Here is a 26,224-nt window from a genome sequence, read left to right as displayed (position 1 = left end):
ACTTAAATTGAGCCCTCAGATTTGGTGTGTGTTTGTTTTTACTCAGTTTTTGCTTTACCAATGAATTATATATAATTTTTTATTATTACTGAAATTGTGGTAACCTCTTTACTGTGAAACTTTCTTTATTTGTTGTGGAACAGTATTTTGAAGGCAGTATATAATTATGGGAATTGTCTATATTTCCCCATATTTGTTTTTAGTGATTCTAAGTTCCACTCCCCCCCGCCATGACCATATGGTAATTGTAAGAATTTGGTGCATATACTAGCTACTTTACTGCCCTAAAACTGTGACAAGTATTTCTATTTCTAATGTGTTTCAGTTTTATAGATAGTTGATTCTGTTATTCACAATAGTTATGTCTTATAAAGTTGCCATGAACACTGCACCTAGTGAATACTGAGCCATTGCTCCCAGGGGAAATACAGGGTTAGATTCCTCTGTGTCTTTGGTCATAACATTTTTGTCAACTGATCAGTACATAACCTTACTTTATGTGTGTTTCTGTTTATAGGCACTGTATTTGATATATATTTTGTTTATTCATTAACATTGAACTTACAGCCATAGCACTATAACTCATGCCTGAATGAAGCTTGAAATGAGTCCAGAGAGAATGGATCACAATATGAGTGAGTCTTGCCACGGGGAACCCAGAGAGTTTTCACAGTCTTTCTCAGGATCTGCCTGATGACATGTGGCAGACTCTTGAGGAAACTAAGGTTTTGACTCAGATTTAGCCAGAGAAAAATGAACATGTTCTAAGAGACTTCCCACATATGTCTTTGTGTAGGTCCTGTGAACTCAGAAATGCTTCATGTAGAGATGGCACCCCCGGACTCACGTTTCACTAGCTCTAGGTGCTCCCTTTGCTGCAGGAGTGCAGCGGCCTCTTCATTAGAACTTTTCAAGCCAGGTGGGCACTGAAGGAGGGATTGAAATTCCCCGGGGGCCCAGGGAACTTCTTTGAAATTCTTTTGTCAAGGGGGCATCACTGCCCCAGCCTGACACATATTTCCTCTGTAAGGCGCATCACAGCCTTCTTGTGGTTAAAAACATTAGATATCACTTCAGCACTCTGCTTGGGGATCATTTTAGACAGCAAGATCACCAACAGAAAGCACAAAAGTATTAAAGATGTGGCACTACATAGATGGTGAAAAGGACATTTGTTTATAGTATAATAGAGTTAAACCAAGAAGGCAGAGTGTCCCTTGGTCAACTCAGATTTTTTGCCACTCTGCACATGCACATGTCTGGGAATGACAATAGAAGTGCTGCAAGTATTGATTTTGGTGCTGAAAATAAATTTTAGTGAGTAGGCGAATTCACAAATAAGGAATCCACAAATAATGAGAAGTGACTGTATGGTAACTAATAATTCATTTATCATGTCTTGAACAGATCTGAGAATCAGAAAAAAAAAGAGGATACTGAAAAACTGAAATCATTTGATAAAATTTTAGGTCTTGGGGTGTCTTTCCTAGAATCTACTTTGGTTATAATGTTACTGTATTTGGTTATTTCCTCAGGTTTCAGCACCTGGAAGTAACTTTGTGTGTACGGATCAGAGCTATAAAAGATAGGCATATTAATGGCCATCTGACATAAGGGTCATGAAGGAAAAGATAGAAAAATCTAAGTAACAAATAGAAAAACAAAAGTGTAACATTTAGGAGGTATTTATTGGAAAAATGGATTAATACTCTATATTTAGTGTGTATATTTCAGTAGATATTGCACACCTTCCTTAATGTTACTTACTGGAAAAATAAAGTAATAATGGTTTTCATTCTTGTCCTCATTTCTCTACCCATTGAAATTTTGCCAAAAAGGACCCAATTACACTTTTTACCTTTTATTCTAAAATTTTGTCATTAGGCTAATCATTATGCAATTCTGTTGGAGATGATTCTGATTGGAGCTTTTATTCTAATTCTGATGAAGTTGATTGTAAATCTTAAAGCCTTGTGTGGTATGTGATTTTAACATTGTCCTCATTATGATAGGTCCCTTTGTATTATTTTGCTTTTGTTGTATAACAGATCACAAATTTAGTTGCAAGCTGCTTACTAGCTTACAGTTGCACAGGATTAAGTCCAGCATGGCGGTGTGGGGCTCTTTGCTTAGGGTATCACAAGGCTGAAATCCAGGTATTGGCTGAGTTCTCATCTGCTGGCTCTGGAGAAAAATGAGCTTTGCTGTTGTCAGAATTCAGTTTCTTGTGGTTATAGGACTGGAGTCCTCATTTTCTTGCTGGCTGTCAGCTAAGAGCTATTCTTAGTTCCTAGACCCTGCCCACATTCCTTGCCACATGGCCCCCTTCATTTTCAAGTGAGCAATCATGCATCGATTCCCTCTTGTGCTTTGAATTTCTGACTTCTTGTCCCTGATCTCTAGACTAAGAGTTAAAAGACTCATGATTAGGTCAGGCCCACCCAGATAATCTCTGTTTTAATTAAAATGAACTGATTTGGAACCTTAATTATATCTATCATAATTCCTTCATAGCAGCACCTGGATTAGTGTTTGACTGACTGGGAGAAGGTTTGGTACACCAGGGACTAGAAATTATGCCTGCAGTACATTCTCACCTTTTGTCTGTAGCTCTCATTCATTCAGTTCAATATGTACAAATTTAGTGGCTGCTGTTTGTCAGATTCTCTTGTAGGTGTTTGAGGAAAATCAGTGAGGTATAAGCAGCACACAATCATATTTCTACCCTCATAGAGCTTATTTTTTGAGGAGAGAGACAATACACAAAATAAATAATGTATTAAGAGGTGAAAAGTGCTATTGCAATAATCCTGGCAAGAGATTTTGGAAGCTTTTGACTGGGTGGTGGTTGCCCAAGTGAGGAAAACTGACTGTGAAAGCACTTCGAAAAATGTAAGATCATATGTATACATTTTTAAGCCTTTTGCTAACACATAAGCAAATACAAAAGATGAATATTGCCTCTCTTTTCTCTTCTGACTGGGTACTATTTTTGACAAGGAAGAAAAGGTAGGGGAGCTTCTTGTTTTTATATTCTCTCATGTTTTATATGCCTTCTGTCTCTATCACATATTGTTGTAAGTAATCTGCCATTGACTCTATGGAAACTAGGGTCAGAGAGAGTTCACCTTTCTAGAATTGTGTTTCTTCATACATAAAAATAAGGCTTTAGGGTTATCATGTACTCTTAAGTGTTTTATTTCTGGATTTCTAAATTTTGTATTTTGTATTATCTGGAAGTCTTTTTCTGAAGGTGGTGGGTAAATGGAAGTATTACTCTATTATTAGTTACCATCAAATCTCTTTTTTTTTTTGATAGAAATACTTGTTTTGTATCTATCATAGAATCACGGGACTCCTTTCATTCTACTTTGTGTTGTGTTTAGTTGTTAGTGTGTGTTTTCCTCATTAGATTGTAAGATCCTTGAAAAAGTAGCATTCTGTTTTACTAATTTCTGTAATTCCCTTTCAGTGGTGTCATGGCAAAGCTGGGAATTTTGTGTTTGCTGTGACTAAAAAAAAAAAAACAAAACCACAGGGGCGCCTGGGTGGCTCAGTTGGTTAAGCGACTGCCTTCGGCTCAGGTCATGATCCTGGAGTCCCGGGATCGAGTTCCGCATCAGACTCCCTGCTCGGCGGGGAGTCTGCTTCTCCCTCTGATCCTCTCCCTTTCATGCTCTCTGTCTCCCATTCTCTCTCTCAGATAAATAAATAAAAAATCTTTAAAAAACAAAAAAACAAAACCAAGTATTATGTAGAAAATCAATGTGGTTAGGAATTAGATTCCAGTCTAATTCAAATGTTTGTGTCTTTGTGCAGTGTCCAACAGGCAGGCACACATATCACATTAGTAAGTAATTATATTTATCTAGGAATGAAGTACAAATATTTTTCTTTTAATTTATGTCTATTGTTTTTTCAGATGGCTACTAAGTTGTCAGTACATAAATCCTTATTAGTTGTTTGGACCTAACTACTTAATAAATGGAACTGTTAATATTTATTTTGGCCTTGGATGCTATATTATCTATTGCTGTGTAATTAAGTACCCCAAACTTAGCAGTTAAAAACAGGCATTTATTATTTCACATTGTTACTGAGGGTCAGGGATCTAAGAGTGGCTTAGCTGGGTGGTTCTAGCTCAGGGTCTCTTTGAGGTTGCAGTCAAGGGGTCAGCCAGACTGCAGTTATCTCAAGGCTTGCCTGGGATTGGAGGAGTCCCTTTCTTGGTTCTCCAGCTTGTAGATTGCGTTATCATGGGATTTCTCAGCCTCCATAATTATGTGAGCCCATTTCCATAATAAATCTCTTATATATCTTTCTGTATATCCTATTTCTCTTCTGTTTCTCTGGAGAACCCTAATATACTCAACTGTCTTCAACTTTCATGGTTCCCCAACTTTACTTTCCTACTGCTGCTGTTGTGTCTGCTCTATGAGTGCACTTAGCCCCATACTGAAAGCTTTGGAGCGAGGACCTACTTCACAGCCTTTTGGCTCCCCTTCTTTCTGTGAGCATGCCCTTCCCACCAGCATTTGCCTCTGTGCACTCACGTATTCTGTACCTTCATATATTTCTTTTTCATATCATATCAAGGTTTTATAGTTTTTTTCTTTTTTAACCAATAGATTGTTTAAAATGTCTAGCTTATATAAGAGACACTTCAAAGAATAATAACACTCATTGCTGCAGGGATTTGGGAAGAAGAGTACCTATACATTGTGAAATCTGAAATTGAAAATCTGAATTATTACAATCTTTTTGAATAATATCTGGCAAGGGCCATTGATAGGGAGAGTACATTTGTCCTACTCAGTCCTTCCCAGGACTTTGCCTCTTAGAAATAAAAGGGTAAGTATGTTAGATACATACAAGTTTTGAATACAGCAATTCTTGAGTAATGTAATTCTGGGGAGAAAAAGAATACTCATCTATAGGGGAATGCTAGATGAGTATCATGGGATACTCATGGGATACTAACAATATCATGGGATATTGTTAACCATTAAATAAAATGAACTGGCTTTATACCAGTTAACTTGAAGGGATTTCCACCATAAAATGAGAAAAGCATGATGCAGAGAAGCATAATAAGATCCTACTCTTGTTTACCTGAATAATGACTCTCTTTCACCAATATGTATATATGTATGTATGTGTATATGTGGTTATGTATGTATATTTGTATGTGATGCAGTGAGCTCAGATAAAGATATGAAAGGATACACGTCTGAGTGTTAGCATTGGTGAGAAGAAGAGATGAGGGAGGAAAAAGAGAAAACAGGGCGCCTGGGTGGCTCAGTTGGTTAAGCGACTGCCTTCGGCTCAGGTCATGATCCTGGAGTCCCGGGATCGAGTCCCGCATCGGGCTCCCTGCTCTGCAGGGAGTCTGCTTCTCCCTCTGACCCCCCCCCCCATGTGCTCTCTCTCTCATTCTCTCTGTCTCAAATAAATAAATAAAATCTTTAAAAAAAAAAAAGAAAAAGAGAAAACAAAACAATTACTTAAAAAGTTATGCCCATTAAAAACAGCATATATAATATTCCACTTACGTAAAGAATGTGTCTGTGTGAGTGTGTGCATAGAGTGTTAAACTGAATTATTACCAAAATGGTGGTAGTGGTTATATCAGGATCGTGGGTTTTTAATTTCTTTTATATTTCATTCTTATACTTTTAAAATCTGTTTTTAAGTTTAAATTAAAGCCATTTTCATTGTGGTAGACCACACATATTTTGAGACCTAATGAGAAAACATAGCTTTTAATTTGGAATCATCTGTGCTGGTAGGAAGTAAATATAGCATGAATGAAAACCCCATAAATACTTTAAGATTGTAATTGCACCCTGTTCCCTCATCAGAACGTTTTATTGGAGTTACTAATACTGCCATGGAAAATCTGTTTTTCAAGGTGACTGGCAAATATACTAGCGTTGGATAAAATGTATGTTTAGTAACACATGTCTTGATAATTGCTTTAAGAAAGATTAGATCATAACTCTTCTATTAAAATTATAAGCTCCTTCTGAGGTAATTTAAGTAAAAGTATGATTTTAGGTAATATCCTTTGCTTTCTGGGGCCAGAGAAGTCAGTTAAAATTGTTTAACAAACAACAAGCATTCTTCTTTTTGTATAATTTAAGCAGGTCAGAGAAACTTTAGTGATTATTTAATACAGTTGGGGTGTGTGTGGTGGGTGGGTGTATGCTTTTGTTTTTGTAGTATATTCAGGTTATTCTTTGAATCATAACAAGAATATTATGGGAATAAGTACAAAGTGAGGAAGGAAATATAAGAAAATATATGCATTTCAGTATAATTTCTAGTATACAACTAGGATACCAGTAAATTTATTAAGTGTCTTAATGGTATTTTGTCCAAATTTGTAAAAGGAGCATTGTTTATATTGTATAATACATTTTTAACTAATATAATTTACCTGGACCTTAAGTGTACAGTATTCATTTTGAAAAATGCACACATAAATATAATTCACACCTCTATCAAGATATAAAATGTTTCTATCCCCTCAGAAGGATCTTTTCTCTCCCACCCTCCACCCAGAGGCAATCACTGTTTAGACTCTTGGCATAGGTTAGTTATTGCCAATTCTAAAATTTAATATAAACTGAGACATAGAGTATATATATGTGCATATACATACTCTTATACATGGCTTTTTATGCTCAGAGTGTTTTTCATGTTTATCCATGTTTTTGCTTGCATCAGTATTACATTCTTTTCATTGTAGAATACCATTCTGTTCTATGGATATACCATAATCTGTTTTTTTTTGAAGATTTATTTATTTTTTAGAGAGAGAGAGTGAGAGTGGGGGAAGGGGCAGAAGGAGAGAGAATATCCAAGCAGACTCCTGCTGAACATGAAGCCTAACATGGGGCTTAATCTCACAACCATGAGATCATGACCTAAGCTGAAACCAAGAGTCAGATGCTCAACCGACTGAGCCACCCAGGCAACCTATACCATAATTTGTTTACCCATCCTTCTGTTGATGAACGTTTCCATTGTTTCAGTTTTTGGTGATTATAAATAAAGCTTGTGTGTGCATTCTTTTCGAAGATTTTACAACTAATAATGTATTTTTTATTCTTTTGGATATATATCTAGAGGTAGAATTACTGCATTGTAAGGTAGGGATATATTATTTTCTATGAAATTATCAGACTCCCAGTTGCTTCACAGCCTCACCAACATTTGGCATTGACACACATTTTAATTTTAGTGATTATTGTTGGTGTGAAGTGGTTTTAATTTATAATTCTTTGATGACTAATGATTTAAGAACTTTTTTCCATTTGCTTATTGGCTATTCATTTATCTTTTTTGTGAATTCTTTACTCTTTAAAAAATGGAGCTGTTTACTTTTTTTATTACTGAGTTGTAGGAATTGCTTATGTTTTCTGGATATAAATTCTTAGTTATGTATTACAAATATTTTCTCTAAGTCTGTGGCTTGCTTATTCATTTTTTTAAAGATTTATTATAGAGAGAGAGCGAGCATGTGCATGAGAGCGCAAGTGAGGGGAGGGGTCGAGGGAGAGAGAATATTCAAGCAGACTTCTGCTGAGCACGGAGCCCAACAACTGGGGCTTGATCTCAGGTACCATGAGATCATGATCTGAGCCAAAACCAAGAGTTGGACGCTTAACCGACTGAGCCACCCAGGCGCCCCTTACTCATTTTCTTAATACTAACTTTTAAAATAGCTATTAAGTTATAATTGACATACAATAAACTTCACTTTTTAGTGTACAAGTTGAAAAATTTTAATCCATATACCCTCAAAAGTACCACCACACTTAAAATATTAGACATATCTACTACCCCAGAAGTTTCTTATATCTCCTTTTAATTTGTCTTACCTACCTCCATCCCCATCTCTCGGCAACCACCAGTCTGTGTTCTTTCACTATTGATTGATTTACATTTTCTAGGATTTTATGTAAATGGAGAAATATAGTATGTATTTCTTTTGTCTGATTTCATTCAAAGATACCTTGAAATTCATCTGTATTGTTTGTGTCAATAATTTATCCATTTTTGTTGCCTAGCTGAATTCTCTTGTATCTTACATATCACTTTATTTATCCAATTACTTGTTGATGGACATTAGATTGTTTCTGGTTTTTGGCTATTACAAATAAAGATGCAATGAAAAGTAATGTTACAAGTGTTTGTGGTTCTAATTTGCATTGTAAAAATGATTAGTGATGTTGACCATCTTCTCATATGCCTGTTTTGCCTTCCCTAAAAGTTCTTTGGTGAAGTGGCTATTCAAAAGGTTTGTCCATTTTAAAATTTGGTTGTTTTCTTATTATTGAATCTTGAGGTTTTTTTTGAAGTTTTGTATATAAGTTCTTTATCAGATATTTGATTTGCAAATATTTTCTCATCTTCTGTATTACTCCCCCCTGGCTCCAACTTTCCTTCTCTCCTAATATTGGGGGGAATCTTTATTAAGTATGATGCTGGCTACGGATACTTTATAGATGTCCTCTATCAGTTGAGAAAGTTGCCCTTTTTGTATAGTTTTCTGAAGGTTTCTTATCCTGAATGGGTATTGATTTTGTTCTTGTTGCTCCACACCTTAAAACTCTTTTGTGTTTCTCTACTCCACCTGGAATAGAGTCCAGATTTCATAATATGGTCAGATGTTACAGCTCTTCTTCAGCAAGATGGGCAGTCTGTTCCTCTAACTTATAAATCCTGACTGGCCTTGTGACTTGCTTTGACTACCAGGAAATTCTGTGAAAATGTTGTTGCAGCTTCTGAGCGAGGCCTCAAGAGGTTTTGTAGCTCTGCTCTCTCTTAGAACTCTGAGAGCACAGTGCTCTGAAGAAAGCCCACCTGACCTCCTTGAGCCTCCTCGAGAGGCTCAATCATCCCAGCAAAGTTCAGCTTCCTCACTTCCACCCCAACTAAGTCCACTTCTTCAGCCAGTCTACCAGATGATACAGCAACATGATTGAGTCCAGGAGCTACCACTGGAAGAACTGTCCATTGAACTCACAGAATCTTAAAACCTCATAAATCACTGTTGTTTTCAGATACTGAGGTGATTTATTACACAGCCTAAGACATACACAGATATGGATCTGGACTTTCCTAGTCTTATTTCCATGCCACCTGTTTCTTTGCCAGTCCTTTCGATTAGAGTAAATGATATTCCCAACTACCCTGTTACTTGAGTTAGAAGCTAAATCATCACCCTTGATACCTCCCCTCCCCTTCCTACATCCAACTATCACTAAATTCCATTTGTTCTGTCTCCAAAATATGTCAGAACTGTCTAATCCTCTTCATCTCCATACCATTCTAGTCCAAATCTTCATCTCATCTCTTGCTTGAATTACTGTAACAACATATAACTGGTCTGTCAGTTCCTCTGATTTATTCTCTGCAAAGCACACTGTGTGTGTGTGTTTAATGTTAATCAGATCTTGGCTTTCCATTGTGTTTAATAGATTCCATTGTGTTTATAATTCAAACTCCTTATGATAGCATAGAATGCCCTGGTGAGGGCCTACCTCTCAACACATACCATTTGACCTTGCTGGTCTGTGTAGTAGGGTGAGTAGTGACCCCCCTGAAATGGAATCCCAAAATGTGACCTTAAGATCTTAGCAGATGTAATTACGTTAAATATCTCAAGGTGAGATCATCCTGGATTAGTTCAGGCCCTAAATCCAATGAGGAGTATCTTTGTTCAACACAGAAAGATACCAGGAAGAAGGCCATGTGAACATGGAGGCAGATTGGAGTTGTGAACATGGAGGCAGATTGGAGTTACAGTGCCACGAGCCAAGAACACCAGGAGCTACTAGATACTGGAAGAGGAAAAGAAGGATCCTCTCCTAGAGCTTTCAGAGGGAAATGGTCCTGCCAGCACCTTGATTTCAGTTTTCTGGGCTCCAGAACTGTGAGAGAATAAGTTTCTGTTGTTTTAAACCACCAAGTTTGTGCTAATTTGTTATGGCAGTTTGAGGAAACTAATAATACACTCTGTTTCATCCTTTAAGCACCCTTGAAGCACTTTCATTGCTAAACCCATCTAAAGCTCTAAAGTAAGTCCTCCTACCACTAGCTCCTCTGTCCCATTTTCTTCCTTTATATCACCCTCCCTATTCCTTATAAATTGTAATTATTTTTATGATTAAAAAGGATTTTTAAAATCACCTCACATTGAAAAAAATCTCAAGACTGAAATTGTGAACAAGTTTTGAAGAGTAAAATTTTCCTTTTTCATTGCTTGCTTAATTCTGTGGCTGAATTACAAACCATTGTGATAGTTCTTTGATTTTCTGTGTGTACCGCCCCCTTTTGGAAAAGAGATTGTGATGCATTATGTTTTATTTTAAAATTAATACATTGATACTTACCTATTTAAAATTCAAAGGTTGATATATAGTATCAAGGAGGAAGACCTTCCTCTGCACGGTGTTCCTTCTAGCTGGACCTAGAATCAAATTGCCATGAGACAGATTAACAGGAGAAAATCAAATTTAATAGGTGTACATATGGGGAGTCCAACGCAGACATGAAATTCCAAAGACAGTGAGGCAACACAAAGCTTACATGAGCGAAGGCAAGGGGTAGGTTCTAAGGATACAAAGGGGAGAAAGTTCATTAGCAAGAAGGTGAAAGGAGATGTTTGGAAAAACAAGGTTTTGGAGTTCTGCAGTTAAGTTCCTTAGGTGAAGGGGAGCCTCTGTTAATAGCTCTTTTCCTGGTACAGGCTCTTTTTCCCAGCTTAGCAGTTGAGGGGGAGGCAGAGAGCTTTTCTTGCATCTGCTGGGTTTTGATTACTTTTAACTCAAAATAATCTTTATATCAAAGTGGCCCATCTTGGGGCAGCCTGCCCTTGACCCCCTATAATAAGTTCTAAAATAGTTTTTCTAAAATGTTGGGGTTTTTTAAAAATATGTTGGTTTTTTTTTTTTAAGATTTTACTTATTATTTGATGGAGAGAGATAGCGAGAGCAGGAACACAAGCAGGGGGAGTGGGAGAGGGAGAAGCAGGCTTCCGGCCAAGCAGGGAGCCCGATGTCGGGCTTGATTTCAGGACCCTAGGATCGTGACCTGAGACTAAGGCAGACGCTTAATGACTGAGCCACCCAGCACCCCTAAAATGTTGGTGCTTAATGAACTTCATTTTTTTTTAGCTTTTATTGCTATATCTACAGCAGTTTCTCCAAATTAAAAATAATGAAAACCTATTGAATTATGGGACAACACTGTTTAGTAGTAACACTACTCAGCATTTATGCTCGAGTTGGAAAAATGAAAATTATAAAATTTATAAATAAAGTAAAAATGTGATTAAACATTAAAATTTTAAAAATATTTTATTGCATGAATGTATCAGACTAACTTAATTTGGGTTTTCCAAAACATTTGGTTTGTTTCAGTTTTTCTTTTTTTTTTTTTTTAAAGAAGACTCCACGCCCAACTTGGGGCTTGTAACTCCCGACCCTGAGATAAGAGTCACATGCTTACCAATTGAGCCAGCCAGGTGCCCCGAAAGTTAAAATTTTTCCCTGAGTTGTGTTTCTATCAGACCATTGTGTTTGCTTCAGATTAGAGAGTTTACATTTTACTTGTGTAACTTTTTTTTTTTTTTTTTAACCAGAGAGAATGCACATGAGCAGGGCAGGGAGAGGCAGAGGGAGAGGGAGAAGGAGAGAGAGAATCTTAAGCAGGCTCCACACTCAGTGTGGAGCCCGCCGCAGGGCTCCCATCTCACAACCCCCAAGATCATGACCTGAACCAAAATCAAGAGTTGGACGCTCAACTGACTGAGCCACCCAGGTGCCCCCTTATGTAACTTTTTAATAAATTCTCTTTGGTTATGAATAAAATTATATATATATGCAAGAAATACTTGGATTTAGGGGTATTATATACAGGGTGGTGCATGGTGTACAACAGATTGTATAAAAACCCATTTTTATTAGTTACAACATTGTACCTAACCAGTTGTCAGGGGAGGCTGACTTCTAAACTGAGACTTCAGAGGTTAACTAGAGAGGGGCACCTGGGTGGCTCAGTCGTTAAGCGTCTGCCTTCGGCTCAGGTCATGGTCCCGGGGTCCTGGGATCGAGCCCCACACTGGGCTCCCTGCTTGGCGGGAGGCCTGCTTCTCCCTCTCCCACTCCCCCTGCTTGTGTTCCCTCTCTCGCTGTGTCTCTCTCTGTCAAATAAAATCTTTAAAAAAAAAAAAAAAGGATAACTAGAGAAAGGAAGGAGAAGGGAGTATGGGTTAATGAGAAAGACGTGAAGATCACAGAGATGTGAATACTCCCTTGCTTACCTGTGTAGTCTGTTCTCTAACATACAGTTGTATTCCTAAGAAACTTTGAATTCTCAAAAATCATGTTACTATGTAATACCTATTACTTTGATATGGATAAAAAGGATCAATGACTAAAAAATAGCAATCTTAATTTTTCTATGGCAATTTTGATAATAAAGAAAAATTTTTTTAAGATTTTATTTATGTGAGAGAGAGAGAGAGAGAGCATGAGAGGGGGGAGGATCAGAGGGAGAAGCAGACTCCCTGCTGAGCAGGGAGCCCGATGCGAGACTTGATCCTGGGACTTGAGGATCATGACCTGAGCCGAAGGCAGTCGTCCAACCAACCGAGCCACCCAGGCATCCGATAATAAAGAAATTTTAATCACTAGTTAAGATGTAAACAGTATATAAACCTAAACAGTTGTTATGGCGTAGTGGTTAAAGCCTTGGCTCTGGAGTCAGTGAGTCAGTAGAGACGCTTTTAATTTCAAATAACAGAAGGTCGTCTGACAGTGGGTTAAATAAATCGGGTCCCTCCCGCCCCTTGCCTCCTCCTCAAGAAAACTAGAGTTAGGCAGCTTCTGGTGAAAGCTGAGTGGCTTATAGTTGGTTGTCTCTGAGATTCTCTTGATTTTTTTCTTCATGGTTACGCAGTGGTAGCATTTTGTTTTGGAGAGCAGAACTTATCTCTGCTTACATCTCAGCATTTGTCCTTTGGCTGGAAGGTGACTAGGAAGAACTGGGTTGAAAATGGTGGTTGGGTCAGCCAACCAACAATATTAGCGGTCAGACTGACTGATATTTAATGTCACGTCTGCCACTGATTAGCATTGTAATGGTGGTCAAGTTAATTAGCCTTTCTAAGCCAAAATTTCTTCATCTGTATGATGAGGATAAAGAGGATAATTATTATTAAAATACTACTCCTATTTCTTACTCCTACTAAAATGAGAGAATGAATATAAAAATCCAAGCAATGTACCAGACAAGGGAGTTAGTGCTTACAAAATATTCACTCTGATTTTATCATCATCATCATCATCATCATCATCATCATCTTTCATGTCAACATCAGCTTCATTCTTTTTTTGAGGTAAAAGTCACATAACATAAAATTGACCATTTTAAAATGTGCAAGTCAGTGGCATTTGATACATTCACGGTGTTGTGCAACTATCGGTCTAGTTCCAAAATATTTTTAATCACTCCATAAGGACCTGTGGTACCCATTAAGTAGTCTCTCCTTTTCTCCTTAACACAGCTTCTGGTAATTACTAATCTGCTTTCTACCTCTATGGATTTACCTGTTCTGGATATTTCGTATAAATGGAATCATTCAGTACATAACCTGTTATGTCTGACTTCTTTCGCTTAGCATGTTTTTGAGGTTCGTCCATGTCATAGCATGTATCAGTACTCCATTCCTTTTTATGGCTGAATAGTATTCCATTTTATAGAATTACTTCATTTTGTTCTTCATTTATTAGTTGATAGACATTTGGGTTGTTTCTACCTTTTGACCATTGTGAGTAGCGCTGCTCTGAACATTTGTTTACAAGTGTTTGTTTGAATACCTTTTTTCACTTCTTGTGAGTATATATGTAGGAGTAGAACTTTTGGGTCATGTAGTAATTCTATGTTTAACTTTTTGAGGAACTGCCAAGCTATGTTCTATATCATCTGTACCATTTTCATTCCCACTAGCAATGTCTGAGAGAGTTCCAGTTTCTGTACATCCTTGTCAAGACTTGTTATTTTCTGTTTGTTTGTTTTTCATTATAGCCATCCTAGTGTGGATGTGAAGTTATATTTCATTGTGATTTTTATTTGCATTTCCCTAATGATTAGTGATACATCTTTTCATGTGCCTGTTGACCATTTGTTTATTTTCCTTGGAGAGAGGACTATTGAGGTCCTTTGCCGTTTTTAAATTAGCTTGTCTTTTTTGTTGTTTAGTTGTAAGAATTTTTTATATTTTCTAGATACTAATCCCTTATTAGGTTTATTATTTGCAAATATTTTCTCCCGTTAATTTTCTCTGCATGTTATGAAGTAGGGCCAACCATCAATTTTATTTTTATCCTACTTTTGTAGGATATTGTATTACCCATTATTAGCATGAAGCCACTGCAACAAAGTATCTGAATCATTTTTCTGAATAGCTTTTTCTCTGTATACTCAACCAGTAGTAATTTCCTTCTTGATTTTTATAATTGAAGTAATCTATATAATGTAAAATGTGTTCCCTAATTAACTGACACGATTTTATCCAGTGTGTAACAGGAAATCTTGAGCTGCATTAGACATATCTATAGTAGGTCCAGGTTTTTTAATTTATAAAATTGGCAGGGCTGGTTAGTAAATCTCTAAGTTTGTTTTTAAGTTTAAAATTTCATCACTGATTTTGAACATTGAATTTGCTATCAGTGTAGTTGATGAGAATATGTGATTGCTGCTTTTGCAGTCTAATCTTGTTTTATTTGGTAGCTCATAGTCTGTTCATGTCTTTTATTGAATGGCATACCTTCATTAGAAGTTAACTTACTAGTCCTTTTCTCCCCCTTCATCTACAGTTCAGGATGATGTAGTTTGGCAAAAAGTGGTGGTGGTATGGAAGCCTGTACAGGGCTGTGTCATACTGTTCTTTAGCATTAAAAACACAGTGTACCAGTGTAGGATGGATAGGACGGATCTTAGGCGTTCTTCAGCTAACTGTCCAAAGTTTTAACTTAAAGTTGTTTAACTCTTTGTTCTCAACAAAGGATATAATTTGTTTTTTTCTTTTTTTAGTACTTGATTCTGAAACTTGAAAGGCCTGCTATAGTCCAGAACATCACATTTGGAAAATATGAGAAAACTCATGTCTGCAATTTGAAGAAATTTAAAGTCTTTGGTGGAATGAATGAAGAAAATATGACAGAGCTATTGTCCAGGTGAGTTATGATTATGGGGAAGAAGGAGTTGTCTTCTAAACAAGCTGCAATCTTAGTTTTATCTCTTTGTGGCTAAATCTGCACGGTTTGATCTTTCTTTCAAGGGAGAAAAGAATATTTCTACTATTGTATTTCTAGTGCCTTATTTTAATATGGTGACTTGAGTTAGCCTTTTTTTTAACCACCAGCCACAACTTAATATTGTTACTAAAGAAGAAAATAAAACTTGGGTGTTTTTTTTCCCTACTTATTTTTCGATCTTATTTTTGAACTGTAAATGACCACAGAAATATTTTCAGCTTCAATAAAAATCTTTGCTTTAAAATTATGAGATTTGGGGAGTCTGGGTGGCTCAGTCAGTTAAGCGTCTGCCTTTGGCTCAGGGCATGATCCCAGGGTCCTGGGATCGAATTACGCATTAGGCTCCTTGCCCAGTGGGGAGCCTGCTTCTCCCTCTGCCTGCCGCTCCCCCTGTTTGTGCTCTGTCTCTCTCTCTGACAATTAAATAAATAAAATCTTAAAAAATATATGTACAGACTCTATCTAAAACATTAAGATTGTTTGCCCTAATCCAGAAACAGTATTTTGGGAATTTAGTATAAATTGGAGGCTAAAAAGAGAAAGAGTATGTGACTGTATCTACCACAGTGCCTGCCACTTGGAAGGAGCTTAGTAAATTTGAGTTTTAAAGACATAGACCATGAGGAATGAAAGTGTTAATTTGCCCCCTAGATAATGAAAAATCAGACAGCCAGTAGAAGGGACAAATAAAGCCACAGTGTTTTAGAATATATTTGTGATATAATATGTCCCATTAGCACGGTATTTGATATAAGTAAATATTACATCTGTACTGCGTGTAAGTCATGAAAGTATTTTAGGACATAAGGCAACCTGAAGGTAAGTGATTTTCCCATAAATACTTGTGTTTCAATCCTGTTTGTGTAGAAAGGTGATAAGGGTTTATTTTTATGTAGGATGAAGTGGGTGCTATTAAACCAATGGAGTAAGAGTGTCTTTGAAAATTTATTGAGCTCTAAAAGGAACATTATTAACATCTTAATCAGAATTTTTAAGAACTTAATCGTTTCACAGACTTTAGTATTTGGCTCTAAGTTGTCAGATATGTACATGAATTATTTTTAATTTTTTTCTTACTGCATACATATTTTATGTTATATTCCGTTCTACTCTGAGGACACTAGGTCCTGTCACACATTTCCATGCACTGTAGCCACATCTTTTTATTAACACTGATCATTTTTCATTAGGCCTCATATAATTAAGAGAACACAGTTATGATACAGTTGATATGAATATACAAGTTTTGACCTATATTCTCATGTTTGACTACTACTTATTTTTTTTAAAGCTTATTTATTTATTTATTTGTCAGAGCACAAACAGGGAGAATGGCAGGCAGAGGGAGAAACAGGCTCCCCACTGAGCAAGGAGCCCGATATGGGACTCGATCCCAGGACCCTGGGATCATGACCTGAGCCGAAGGCAGACCCTTAACCAACTGAGCCTCCCAGGCTTCCCTTCGACTACTTCTTTACATTTTCTTGGTCGTGTATTTTGTTTAACCTTAAGATCTGAGTATGATTTATGTTTAATGTGTTTACTAAATTATAAAGTCAGATTTGATAACCTATTTTTTTTCACAGTGGCTTAAAGAATGATTATAACAAAGAAACATTCACCTTGAAGCATAAAATTGATGAACAGATGTTCCCTTGTCGATTCATTAAAATAGGTAAGGTTTTTAGCATTCTGAAATGAAATAAATTCCTTATACCATCAGTCAACAAACTACAGTCTCTGGGCTGAATCCTTCAGAACTCCTGTTTCTTAAAATAAGATTTTATGGGAACACTGCCACACTGGTTATTCACTGGTTGTAATGTCTGTCTTGCATTTGCTCTACAAAGTAGTTGCAAGAGACAGGATGTTTACTGTTTGGCCCTTTGCAGCAAAAGTTTTCTTTTCCCTGCTTTATAAATCTATAACTAAGTGACAGTTATTTCAGGTAGAACATTTTCTAAGTATTTTTTCATTTGAACGTTTTCTTGGAAGGTTTAATGAGGTAAGTGACTTAGTTCAGCTTTGATTGTTTTATGGAAGGTTTATCAAGTTACTGTAAAGCTATAATATTCTAAAACTAAATACTGATGAATTCCTTAAGGCAGTATATTATGGTTACTTTCTGTTTTTTTTTTAACCCTCCCCCCATTCTGTTTTATGTCTTTTTTTGTGTGTGTGTGTGAAATGTTCATCAAACCTGTTAAACTAATTTTGTGTCCTTTGGTGCAAGTAATGTTTGAAAAATACTACCTAAGGCATGTATTTATTTAGCAAGTGTTTAGCTTAAGACGATATTTGTAATGCCTCCTCAACATCAGTATTTTTAGAGTTATTTTGCTTTTCTTTAGGATTTATTTCTTTTTTTAAGGTAGAAAAGTGAGGACTTGAATCTTTCAATTTGCAGTCTGCATCTATGTTACATAACTGAAAATACTATGTTAAAATTAAAGTGAATCAGATCCTTCAAAGAATATTAATAAAAGCCAGAATCCCATGTTTTGATTTGGGAGAAAAATTCCTCTTTTGGAACAAGCAGTGTACTTCATAGTCATTTTTTGCCAACCTATCAAGAGGTGGCCAGTTCATTTCATTGAATCAGATAGTTCTGTTGGGCAAAAAGAATATCTAAGGTCTTAATAAAGATTACTATAGAGGAAAAACTACTTTTACAATAGTTGGGCTCTCCAGTGTGTTACTTTCTTTTATGACTATAGTTTCTGTTGTTACAATAAATAATTGTAAATAAAAACCTGTTTCCTGTTTTTCTATGAGAATTTATGAACAAGCAAATTTTTTGACTAAGTTTAACTCTTGTTGTTTTTTTTTTGTACTGAGTACTTCTTTCCTCATTATGCAGGCCACCAAGTTCCTATAGACCCTAGCATAGTTTTAATAGTTCTACGTTCACATCTTTCAAATGTACAAGCAGTGAAACGTCTTATGTTTTCCTATAATAGATTTAGGTTATATTAAATTTTAAAGTACTTATTCAACTTCTGTTTTACTTCATCATGCAAAATGAAATTTCTCTTTCTCTTTTTATGTTCAGAATCTTATTTGTGCTTTTTTGCACAGTACCTACAGTCGTTGGTTTACTTTGAAGGAAACTGCCTACTGCTACTGCTTCTATAGTTCTCAGTCTTCTAGTATTATTTGTTAGAAGAAGTATGAATAAATGTCTGTTTAGGGAAGTTGCAGAGTTTTCTTCCCTTAAAAATTTATAAAACAGAGGTCTCCTCTGGACCAGTTAGACATTCAGCTGCTCAAAGATAAGAAATTGGACCTCTTTCCAGCCCTGTCAGCCTTTGATTACAGGGCATAATGGGATGTCTTTTACTTAGCCCTGGGTTAGTTTTATGGTATTCAGGCAAAATGTTAATTGGAGCTTTTCAAATAATTGTAGATACTTATTAACTCATTGATACTTAGGATATTAATATTTAGATAACTTCATGTTTCTTTTCTGTTAGAAGATGTTAATAGTGGTCTACTGTGTGCTTGCTTTCTAATCTTCTCAACATTCTCTTGATAAATTTTCTTCGAAAATAATATAAAGTGAAAATGTGAAACTCAAAGCCTTTATGTTAGGTTAGTATTTTTATTTTATCACCATGTTTTCTTTAAAAAAAATCATTCTGAAAAAGCACTTGAGTGATATGTGGCGCTCTTGTGGTAATTTAGCAGGTATTTGTTTCGTGCTTAGGATAAATTGTTAGAATGACTTGGATTTCTGTGGATTTTTCTGATTTTTGCAGACTGGGTGGTTGTGAGGGCTTTAGGGAGAAGCTTCAGCTCTGGCTAGATTTGGCCTGCATTCTGGATCCTCAGAAGTTTTTAGAAGTCTAGAATGAGTACTAAGTCTGGGAGGGGTGCCCTGATGGTAGCCCTTTATGAAAGCAGGTGGAAAGGTGACATCCTACGTACCGTAAACTCCTCTGAATCCTTAGGTTTTTGGATTCACTCTTCTGTTTCAATAATTTACCTTCTCTTTCCCTCAGTAGTATCAAACTTATAATTACTGTATATTTTTAGTATGTTTATTTTCTTTTGGATATTCTTGTGTTACTGATGTTTTTAAAAATCAGCTTGTTCAATTATATGTAAAGAGAAAAATGGATATGGGGCACCTGGCTGGCTCAGTTGGTGGAGTATGTGACTTGATCTTGGGGTTGTGAGTTGAGCCCCACGTTGGATGTAGAGATTACTTAAAAAATAAAATCTTAAAAAAAAAAAATTGGATATATACCACTGAGCCTTTGATTGAGATTACATTAAATTTATAATTAACTTGAGGGGAACTGGCATGTTTACAACATTGAGTTTTCCCATTTAAGAACATAGTATGTCCTTTCATTTATTCAATTCTTAATTAACATTTTATATTTTCTGCAATAGCTCCTGCCTATATTAAAGTTTATTCTGAGATACTGTAAGCTCTTGTGACCTTTTTAAAGGGGACTTTTTCATTAAATTTTCTAGTTAGTTATTACAGGTAGAGGGAAAACTGATTTTCATGTTTACCTTGCATACAATCTTAAGTTTTTCAGTTGACTCTCTTGAATTTTTTATGAAGATAGCTATATCATCTTCAAGTGATACTGTTTTTTCTTAATTTGCTTTTTTTTTCCTCTCTCTCTTACTGCATTGGCTAAGATCTCCCATATAGTGTTGAATAATAGAGATAATTGGGCTTCTTTGTCTTGTTCCTGACTTGAGCAGCAATACTTAATGTTTCTCCATTAGGTTTAATTTTTGAGGTCTTTGATATTTAACAAAAAATTTAGGTAAGGTAGTTTTCTTTTGTCTTCTATTTCTTACATATTAAGAGGGGTTTTTTTCTTCTAATGAGTAGAAAATAAATTTTATTAATTTACTCTTAGCACCACTTAACCACTTGAAGTTATCAGACACATTTTTTACTTTGTTAACATGGTGAATTACACTAATAGAGCTTCTATTATTGAACCATCCTTCCATTCCTGGAATGAACTCTATTTGGTTATAGTGAAAACCTGGTAGAATTTTTTTGCAACTTTAAAAAAAAATTTTCAATATATACTTATAGCTGAGATCAGCCTTAAATTCTTTTTCTTCTGAGTTTATTTTCAGGGTTATACCACTTGTTATGTAATTGAACTTTTGCTCTCTTTTTGTGCTCTGATACAGTTTAATTTATATAGTAATTATTTGTTTCTTGTGGGTTTGATAAAATTTTTTTTTTTTTAAAGATTTTATTTATTTATTTGACAGAGAAAGACACAGCGAGAGAGGGAACACAAACGGGGAGTGGGAGAGGGAGAAGCAGACTCCCTGCCGAGCAGGGAGCCCGATGCGGGACTCGATCCCGGGACTCCAGGATCATGACCTGAGCCGAAGGCAGTCGCTTAACCGACTGAGCCACCCAGGCGCCCGGGTTTGATAAAATTTGACTGCTAAATCATCTAGTCCTGGTCCTGTTTTTAGAGGGGTAGATAAATAAGCACTTTGAATTTATTTTATAGTGTTTTTTTTTAAAGATTTTATTTATTTACTTGACAGAGAGAGACACAGCGAGAAAGAGAACACAAGCAGGGGGAGTGGGAGAGGGAGAAACAGGCTTCCCGATGAGCAGGGAGCCTGATGTGGGGCTCGATTCCAGGACCTTGGGATCATGACCCGAGCCGAAGGCAGACACTCAACAACTGAGCCACCCAGGCGTCCCTATTTTATAGTGTTTTTATAAATTACACCCCTTGATGGCATGGATCATATTTTCTTTTTTTTCTTACTGTAACCCCAGCACCTAATAATACAGTGTTAGGCTTATAGAAAATGTTCTGAAAATTTATTGAATGAATTTAAATGGGCATGAATAGTGATTTTACTCTGCTAAACTTTTATTTGAACTATGTTAATTTTTTTTCTTTTTCTTTCTTTCTTTCTTTTCTCCACAAAGTTCCACTCTTATCCTGGGGACCCAGCTTTAACTTTAGCATCTGGTACGTTGAACTTAGTGGCATTGATGATCCTGATGTAGTACAACCCTGTCTCAACTGGTATAGCAAGGTAGGACTGTATTTTAAAATCCTGATTTTATGTTTCTGATACCTATAAAGGGAGCAATGTGTAAAGCTTTTGTCTTCATTGAGAATAATTTAAAATACTGAGAATAGTAATAACTGTAATGATTAATCAGCTAACATTTATTTACATTCTGCCAGCTGCTAAGCAATCTTTATAACTTATTTAATCATTACCACTCTATGAGATAGGTAGTTATTATCCCTCTTTTACAGATGATGAAATGGAGCACCGAGACTTTGAGGATCTTGCTTGGTCCACACAGTTCACAGTTGTAAAGTGCCCACACCAGCATATAAACTCAGGCAGTCTAGCTCCAGAGTCTGCCATTATATGTATTATTAAACCTATCTGATCCTGAATTTTGTTTTCAACCAATATTGATAGAAATATTTAAACACAGTTTTTAGTGGGGTAGTGTTGATTCTGTGCTGCTTTGTTTTTTTTTTAAGATTTTTTTCTATTTCATAAATTTTCTCCTACTGTATATCTATATGCAGCCTGATAGAAAACTTACAATATAGATATGATTCAGACTCCTAAAGTCAACATGATAAAAAGGTATTGCTGTTAAATATGATTCCAGATAGTTATGATAAATCTTTATTTAGAAGCCAAGGGTTAAAGTTCGTTTGGATAAAGAATGAATCTTTTGTTATTTGAATAAGGAAAATCTTGGTTAAGTGTAATACTTAAGGAAAAATGTTTTGACATTTTATTAATTAGAAAATCAGCCAATTATAAATTGATTTGTATTTCAGGTCTTATAAATCTTCCTAAAAGGGGGTATTCTTGTCTTTTAAAAGAATAATGCTTGCAAGTAAATAGTTTTGTTTGGTTATCGTGCATTACTGCTTTGTCACTAGTTAATTTTGGTAATTTTTATTTAGGAAATTTGTGGAAATTTCATAAATTATTCTTGAAAATACTGCTTGTTTGTTTGTTTTTTTAAGTTTTTATCTGAGCTTGTATTTTTGGCATTCACCTTAATAGGGAAGACTTAGTACATTGAACATTCTTCTCTTTAGATTTTAGTTAATTGAGATTTTTACTTTATAGCATTTAATAGATGAGGTAGCCCAGGCTTCGAAAAAAATATAAAATTTAAATAATCTTTTTCTGATCATTTTGAGTCATAAATTCTGTTTGTGGTTTTTGAAATACATAAAACACTTGATAATATTTGCTTTTCATGTAATAACTTGAACCAAGAACAAAAAGCATAATATAACTTATATATATTATTTAATGGTTTCTAAGCTTTGAGTACCAACATTGTAATCTGATGAGTTAACGCCATGGAAGTTATAATCTTTGCAATCTTAAGTGGTCTTTGATAAACAGTTTTTCTGCTTTTTTAAAAGTTCAGGCTCTAGAATTAGGTTTGGTTTCATCTTTTTATATCTTTCATCTTTATGAAATATATACCTATGGGTATATATATGTATATTTGTATATCTTCATCTCTTTTGTGTCTTTCTGCTATATGGTTTTGTGACTTCTGGTAAGTTATTACAATTGACTAAGCTTCAGCTTTGCCTTTCAAAGTAGAAATAATGATACTAATGAGTAGTACAGTGCTTAGCACATAGTAAACGCTCACTTTAGGTTAGTTGTCACTTATTGCCTACAGTAATAACTAAGCAAATCTCTTCTTTTCATACTTTCTCTTGTGTTCCAGTAGTACCGTGAACAGGAAGCTATTCGTCTTTGCCTAAAACACTTCAGACAACACAACTATACAGAGGCCTTTGAATCGCTACAAAAAAAAACCAAGATTGCCCTGGAACATCCCATGTTAACAGATCTACATGATAAACTGGTGTTGAAGGGTGATTTTGATGCTTGTGAAGAATTGATTGAAAAAGCTGTAAATGGTATGTTATAAACATGTAAACTGTGTTTATTAGGGTGATTTCAAGTATATACAAGAAATAGTTTTTTGAAAAGAATATAATCTTATGCCAATTATTAGTTTACTTTTTTCCCCTCTTTTTACTCTGTAGAGATTGTTAGCTTGTTGAATTATGTGCTGCTTTTATATAAGGTAGGTCCATAATGATACTTGAAAAACAACAAAGAAACATATTTGAACTCACATATCTAAATCTAAATTGCCATCTTGGGAAACCATGGAAGCATGCAGTTGCATTTATGAATGCTAACATTGACTAGCACTAAACTGTTACAAAAAGGCTTTAAATGTTACCTTCTGTTTTGGAGGCCTATTGCTTTATGTATTTTTGTTGATAGAAAATTGCCATTTTTTTAACGGCATGATTTGGCATAATGGATAGTTGGGTATGTTAAAAAATGTTATTAGTAGAAAGTTATAATGAATAATGAATGAGGAGATTTGTACTGGAAACATCTTTGTGATATGGATGCTACGTAATTATTGATTTTTCTTGGATGGTTTTTCATCTGGTTTTGAAAGAAATGTGAATATTAGAACATGATATAATCTCCAAAGATAATTGTTTTGGAGGATGACATCTATTTGAATATTTAGGGCCTGGTATGTTTTATTATTTTTATTTTTATTTATTTATTTATTTTTAAAGATTTTATTTATTTGACAGAGAGAGACAGAGTGAGAGAGTGAACACAAGCGGGGGGAGTGGGAGAGGGAGAAGCAGGCTTCCCGCAGAGCAGGGACCCCGATGTGGGGCTTGATCCCAGGACCCTGGGATCATGACCTGAGCCAAAGGCAGACGCTTAATGACTAAGCCACCCAGGCGCCCCTGTTTTGTTATTTTTTAAAAGGATCTTTGTTGTTATTTTATGGAATGGTATTCTTTTAAAAAATAATCTCCCACAGTGACAAAGAACAGAATAGGTGTTGTGGTATAATAGAAAAAAATATATTGGGATGCCTGGGTAGCTCAGTCAGTTAAGCATCCAGCTCTTGGTTTCGGCTCAGGTCATGATCTCAGGGTCTTGAGATTGAGCCTGGCTTTGGACTCCCTGCTTAGCGGGAAGTTTGCTTAAGATTCTCTTCTTTGCTCCATCTGCCCCTCGCTCTGCTCAGACACATATGTGTGTGTGTGTATGTGTGTGTACACATTCTCTCTCAAATAAATAAATCTTAAAAAAATTTTTTTTTAATAGGGTGCCTGGGTGGCTCAGTTGATTAAGCGTCTGTCTTTGGCTCAGGTCATGATCCCAGAATCCTGGGATCGAGCCCTGCGTTGGACTCCCTGCTCAGTGGGGAAGTCTGCTTCTCCCTCTACCCCTGCCCCTCCCCCCTGCTCATGCACGCTCTCACTCTCTCTCTCTCTCAGATAAATAAATAAAAATCTTTAAAAAAAATTTTTTTAAATATTTGGTCTTTGTCTCCTAAAAGTCCTGAAATTTAGTGGAGGGATAAGAGTGTTTTTGTATGCTGAGATGACAGGTGGCTGGGGTCCCTAGATAGCTTCAGATTTCCAGAAAGACCAAACCCTGTGTGTAGAGGGCTGAAATTTTCAGCCCCACCACCCCAGCCCGATCTGCAGAGAGGGGAGAGGGGTCAGAGATTGAGTTCAACCACCAGTGGCCAGTGTTTTAATGAATCATCCCTAGGTAGTAGAGACTCAAAAAAAACAAAAACAAAAAACAAAAAAACCCCTAAACATTGAGGTGCCTGAAGAGGGCATAGAAAACACACACACACACACTATCTCTCTCTCTCTTTCTCTGTCTCACTCACTGTGGTGAATTATTGAACCTGAGGGGGTTTGTGGGAACCCCAGATTTATAGGCAGTAAATAAGTACAGGTGGCCTGGGATTTGGGGTTGGCATCTGAAGTGGGGATAGTCTTTTGGGACTGAGCCCTTTAACGTAGAAGGATCTGACAGTAACTTCAGGTAGATAGTGTCAGAATTGAACTGTTGGATACCCAGTTGGTGTCAGAAAATTAGAGAAACAACTGGTGTGAGAAAAAACCCCACACATTTGGTATTAGAAGTATTGTGAATAAAAACAGCTTCGTGCTCAGTATAAAACTTGTGGAATGAAATTTGGTGATTTTTTTTTTAATAGAACAATAGACTTTCTCCATTCTCTGCTTTCATGTATTTTAATCTTATCTCTGTTATCATCCATTATTATTATGTGCTCATTTATCAAATAGGTTGAATATTTTACAACTGAAGAAAATGGAACCAGTACTGCCTTCTTTGAGTTTATAAATTTTAAATTAACTTAAAATGAATTGCTTCTGGCTCCATTGCTTTGTAATAACAAACCTGCCTCTCAGCCTTATACATTGTTACTGCTTATTTAATTGGTAATGATACTTGCAAATAAATGATTACTGTGTTTGAAATAGAGTAAACTGTGGAGTATAAATAAATAGAATATATATGATTATTAGTCTCTTCCCAAACCATTAAAATGCCACCAATGAAAGTATAAATGTATGTATGCCATTTCTAAGAATGAATTCTATATATTTTTTTAACCTAAAGATGAGGAAGTCACGAGTATTTTCATGGTTTGTTACTTTTGCTTCAGATATTTATTTTAAGGCATGTAATATTTTGTTAAGGTAAATAACAATGAGAACAACAAAAACCACTGGCAACTTTATGCTATTACTAGGCTAAAAACAGTTATATTTAAAAACTGTGTCTTTATCAATATACTCATTTAAGAGAAACTGTTAAAGTCATGTGCAACTTTGATATTACAGGGACTTAACTTACCTTTCTGGCTCTAGGAAGGGCCCAAGTTTTAGGGAAAATTGGTAATTACTCTATTCTTGAGACTTAGAACGCAGTCATATTTTTTGTACTCCTCAACTGGCTTGGAACAGTGTTTAGTTAATAAACATTCCTTCCAGGGT

At 35.8% G+C, this 26,224-nt stretch overlaps 1 protein-coding gene across 6 annotated transcripts in view; it reads left to right on the top strand.

Moving 5' to 3' along the window:
- MKLN1 (muskelin 1) overlaps positions 1-26,224 on the top strand; it is a 329,771-nt gene that overhangs the window by 204,747 nt on the left and 98,800 nt on the right. For 3 of the 6 annotated variants that reach the window (XM_081799638.1, XM_081799639.1, XM_081799636.1), the window contains 4 exons: positions 15,109-15,251; positions 16,919-17,007; positions 21,271-21,380; positions 23,080-23,272. In XM_081799638.1, the coding sequence (XP_081655764.1) occupies positions 15,109-15,251; positions 16,919-17,007; positions 21,271-21,380; positions 23,080-23,272 (535 nt within the window). Of the gene's footprint in view, positions 1-796; positions 920-9,923; positions 9,944-15,108; positions 15,252-16,918; positions 17,008-21,270; positions 21,381-23,076; positions 23,273-26,224 lie in introns of those variants that run through there. The other 3 variants (XM_081799640.1, XM_081799641.1, XM_081799642.1) reach the window with 3 other exon arrangements.

This window comes from Leptonychotes weddellii, chromosome 12 (genome assembly GCF_054177405.1).
Source record: "Leptonychotes weddellii isolate Sample4059 chromosome 12, ASM5417740v2, whole genome shotgun sequence".
NCBI classification, from domain to species: domain Eukaryota; kingdom Metazoa; phylum Chordata; class Mammalia; order Carnivora; family Phocidae; genus Leptonychotes; species Leptonychotes weddellii.
The sequence above is the reverse complement of the archived record's forward strand: the minus strand, read 5'-3'. Positions and strand labels throughout refer to the sequence as shown.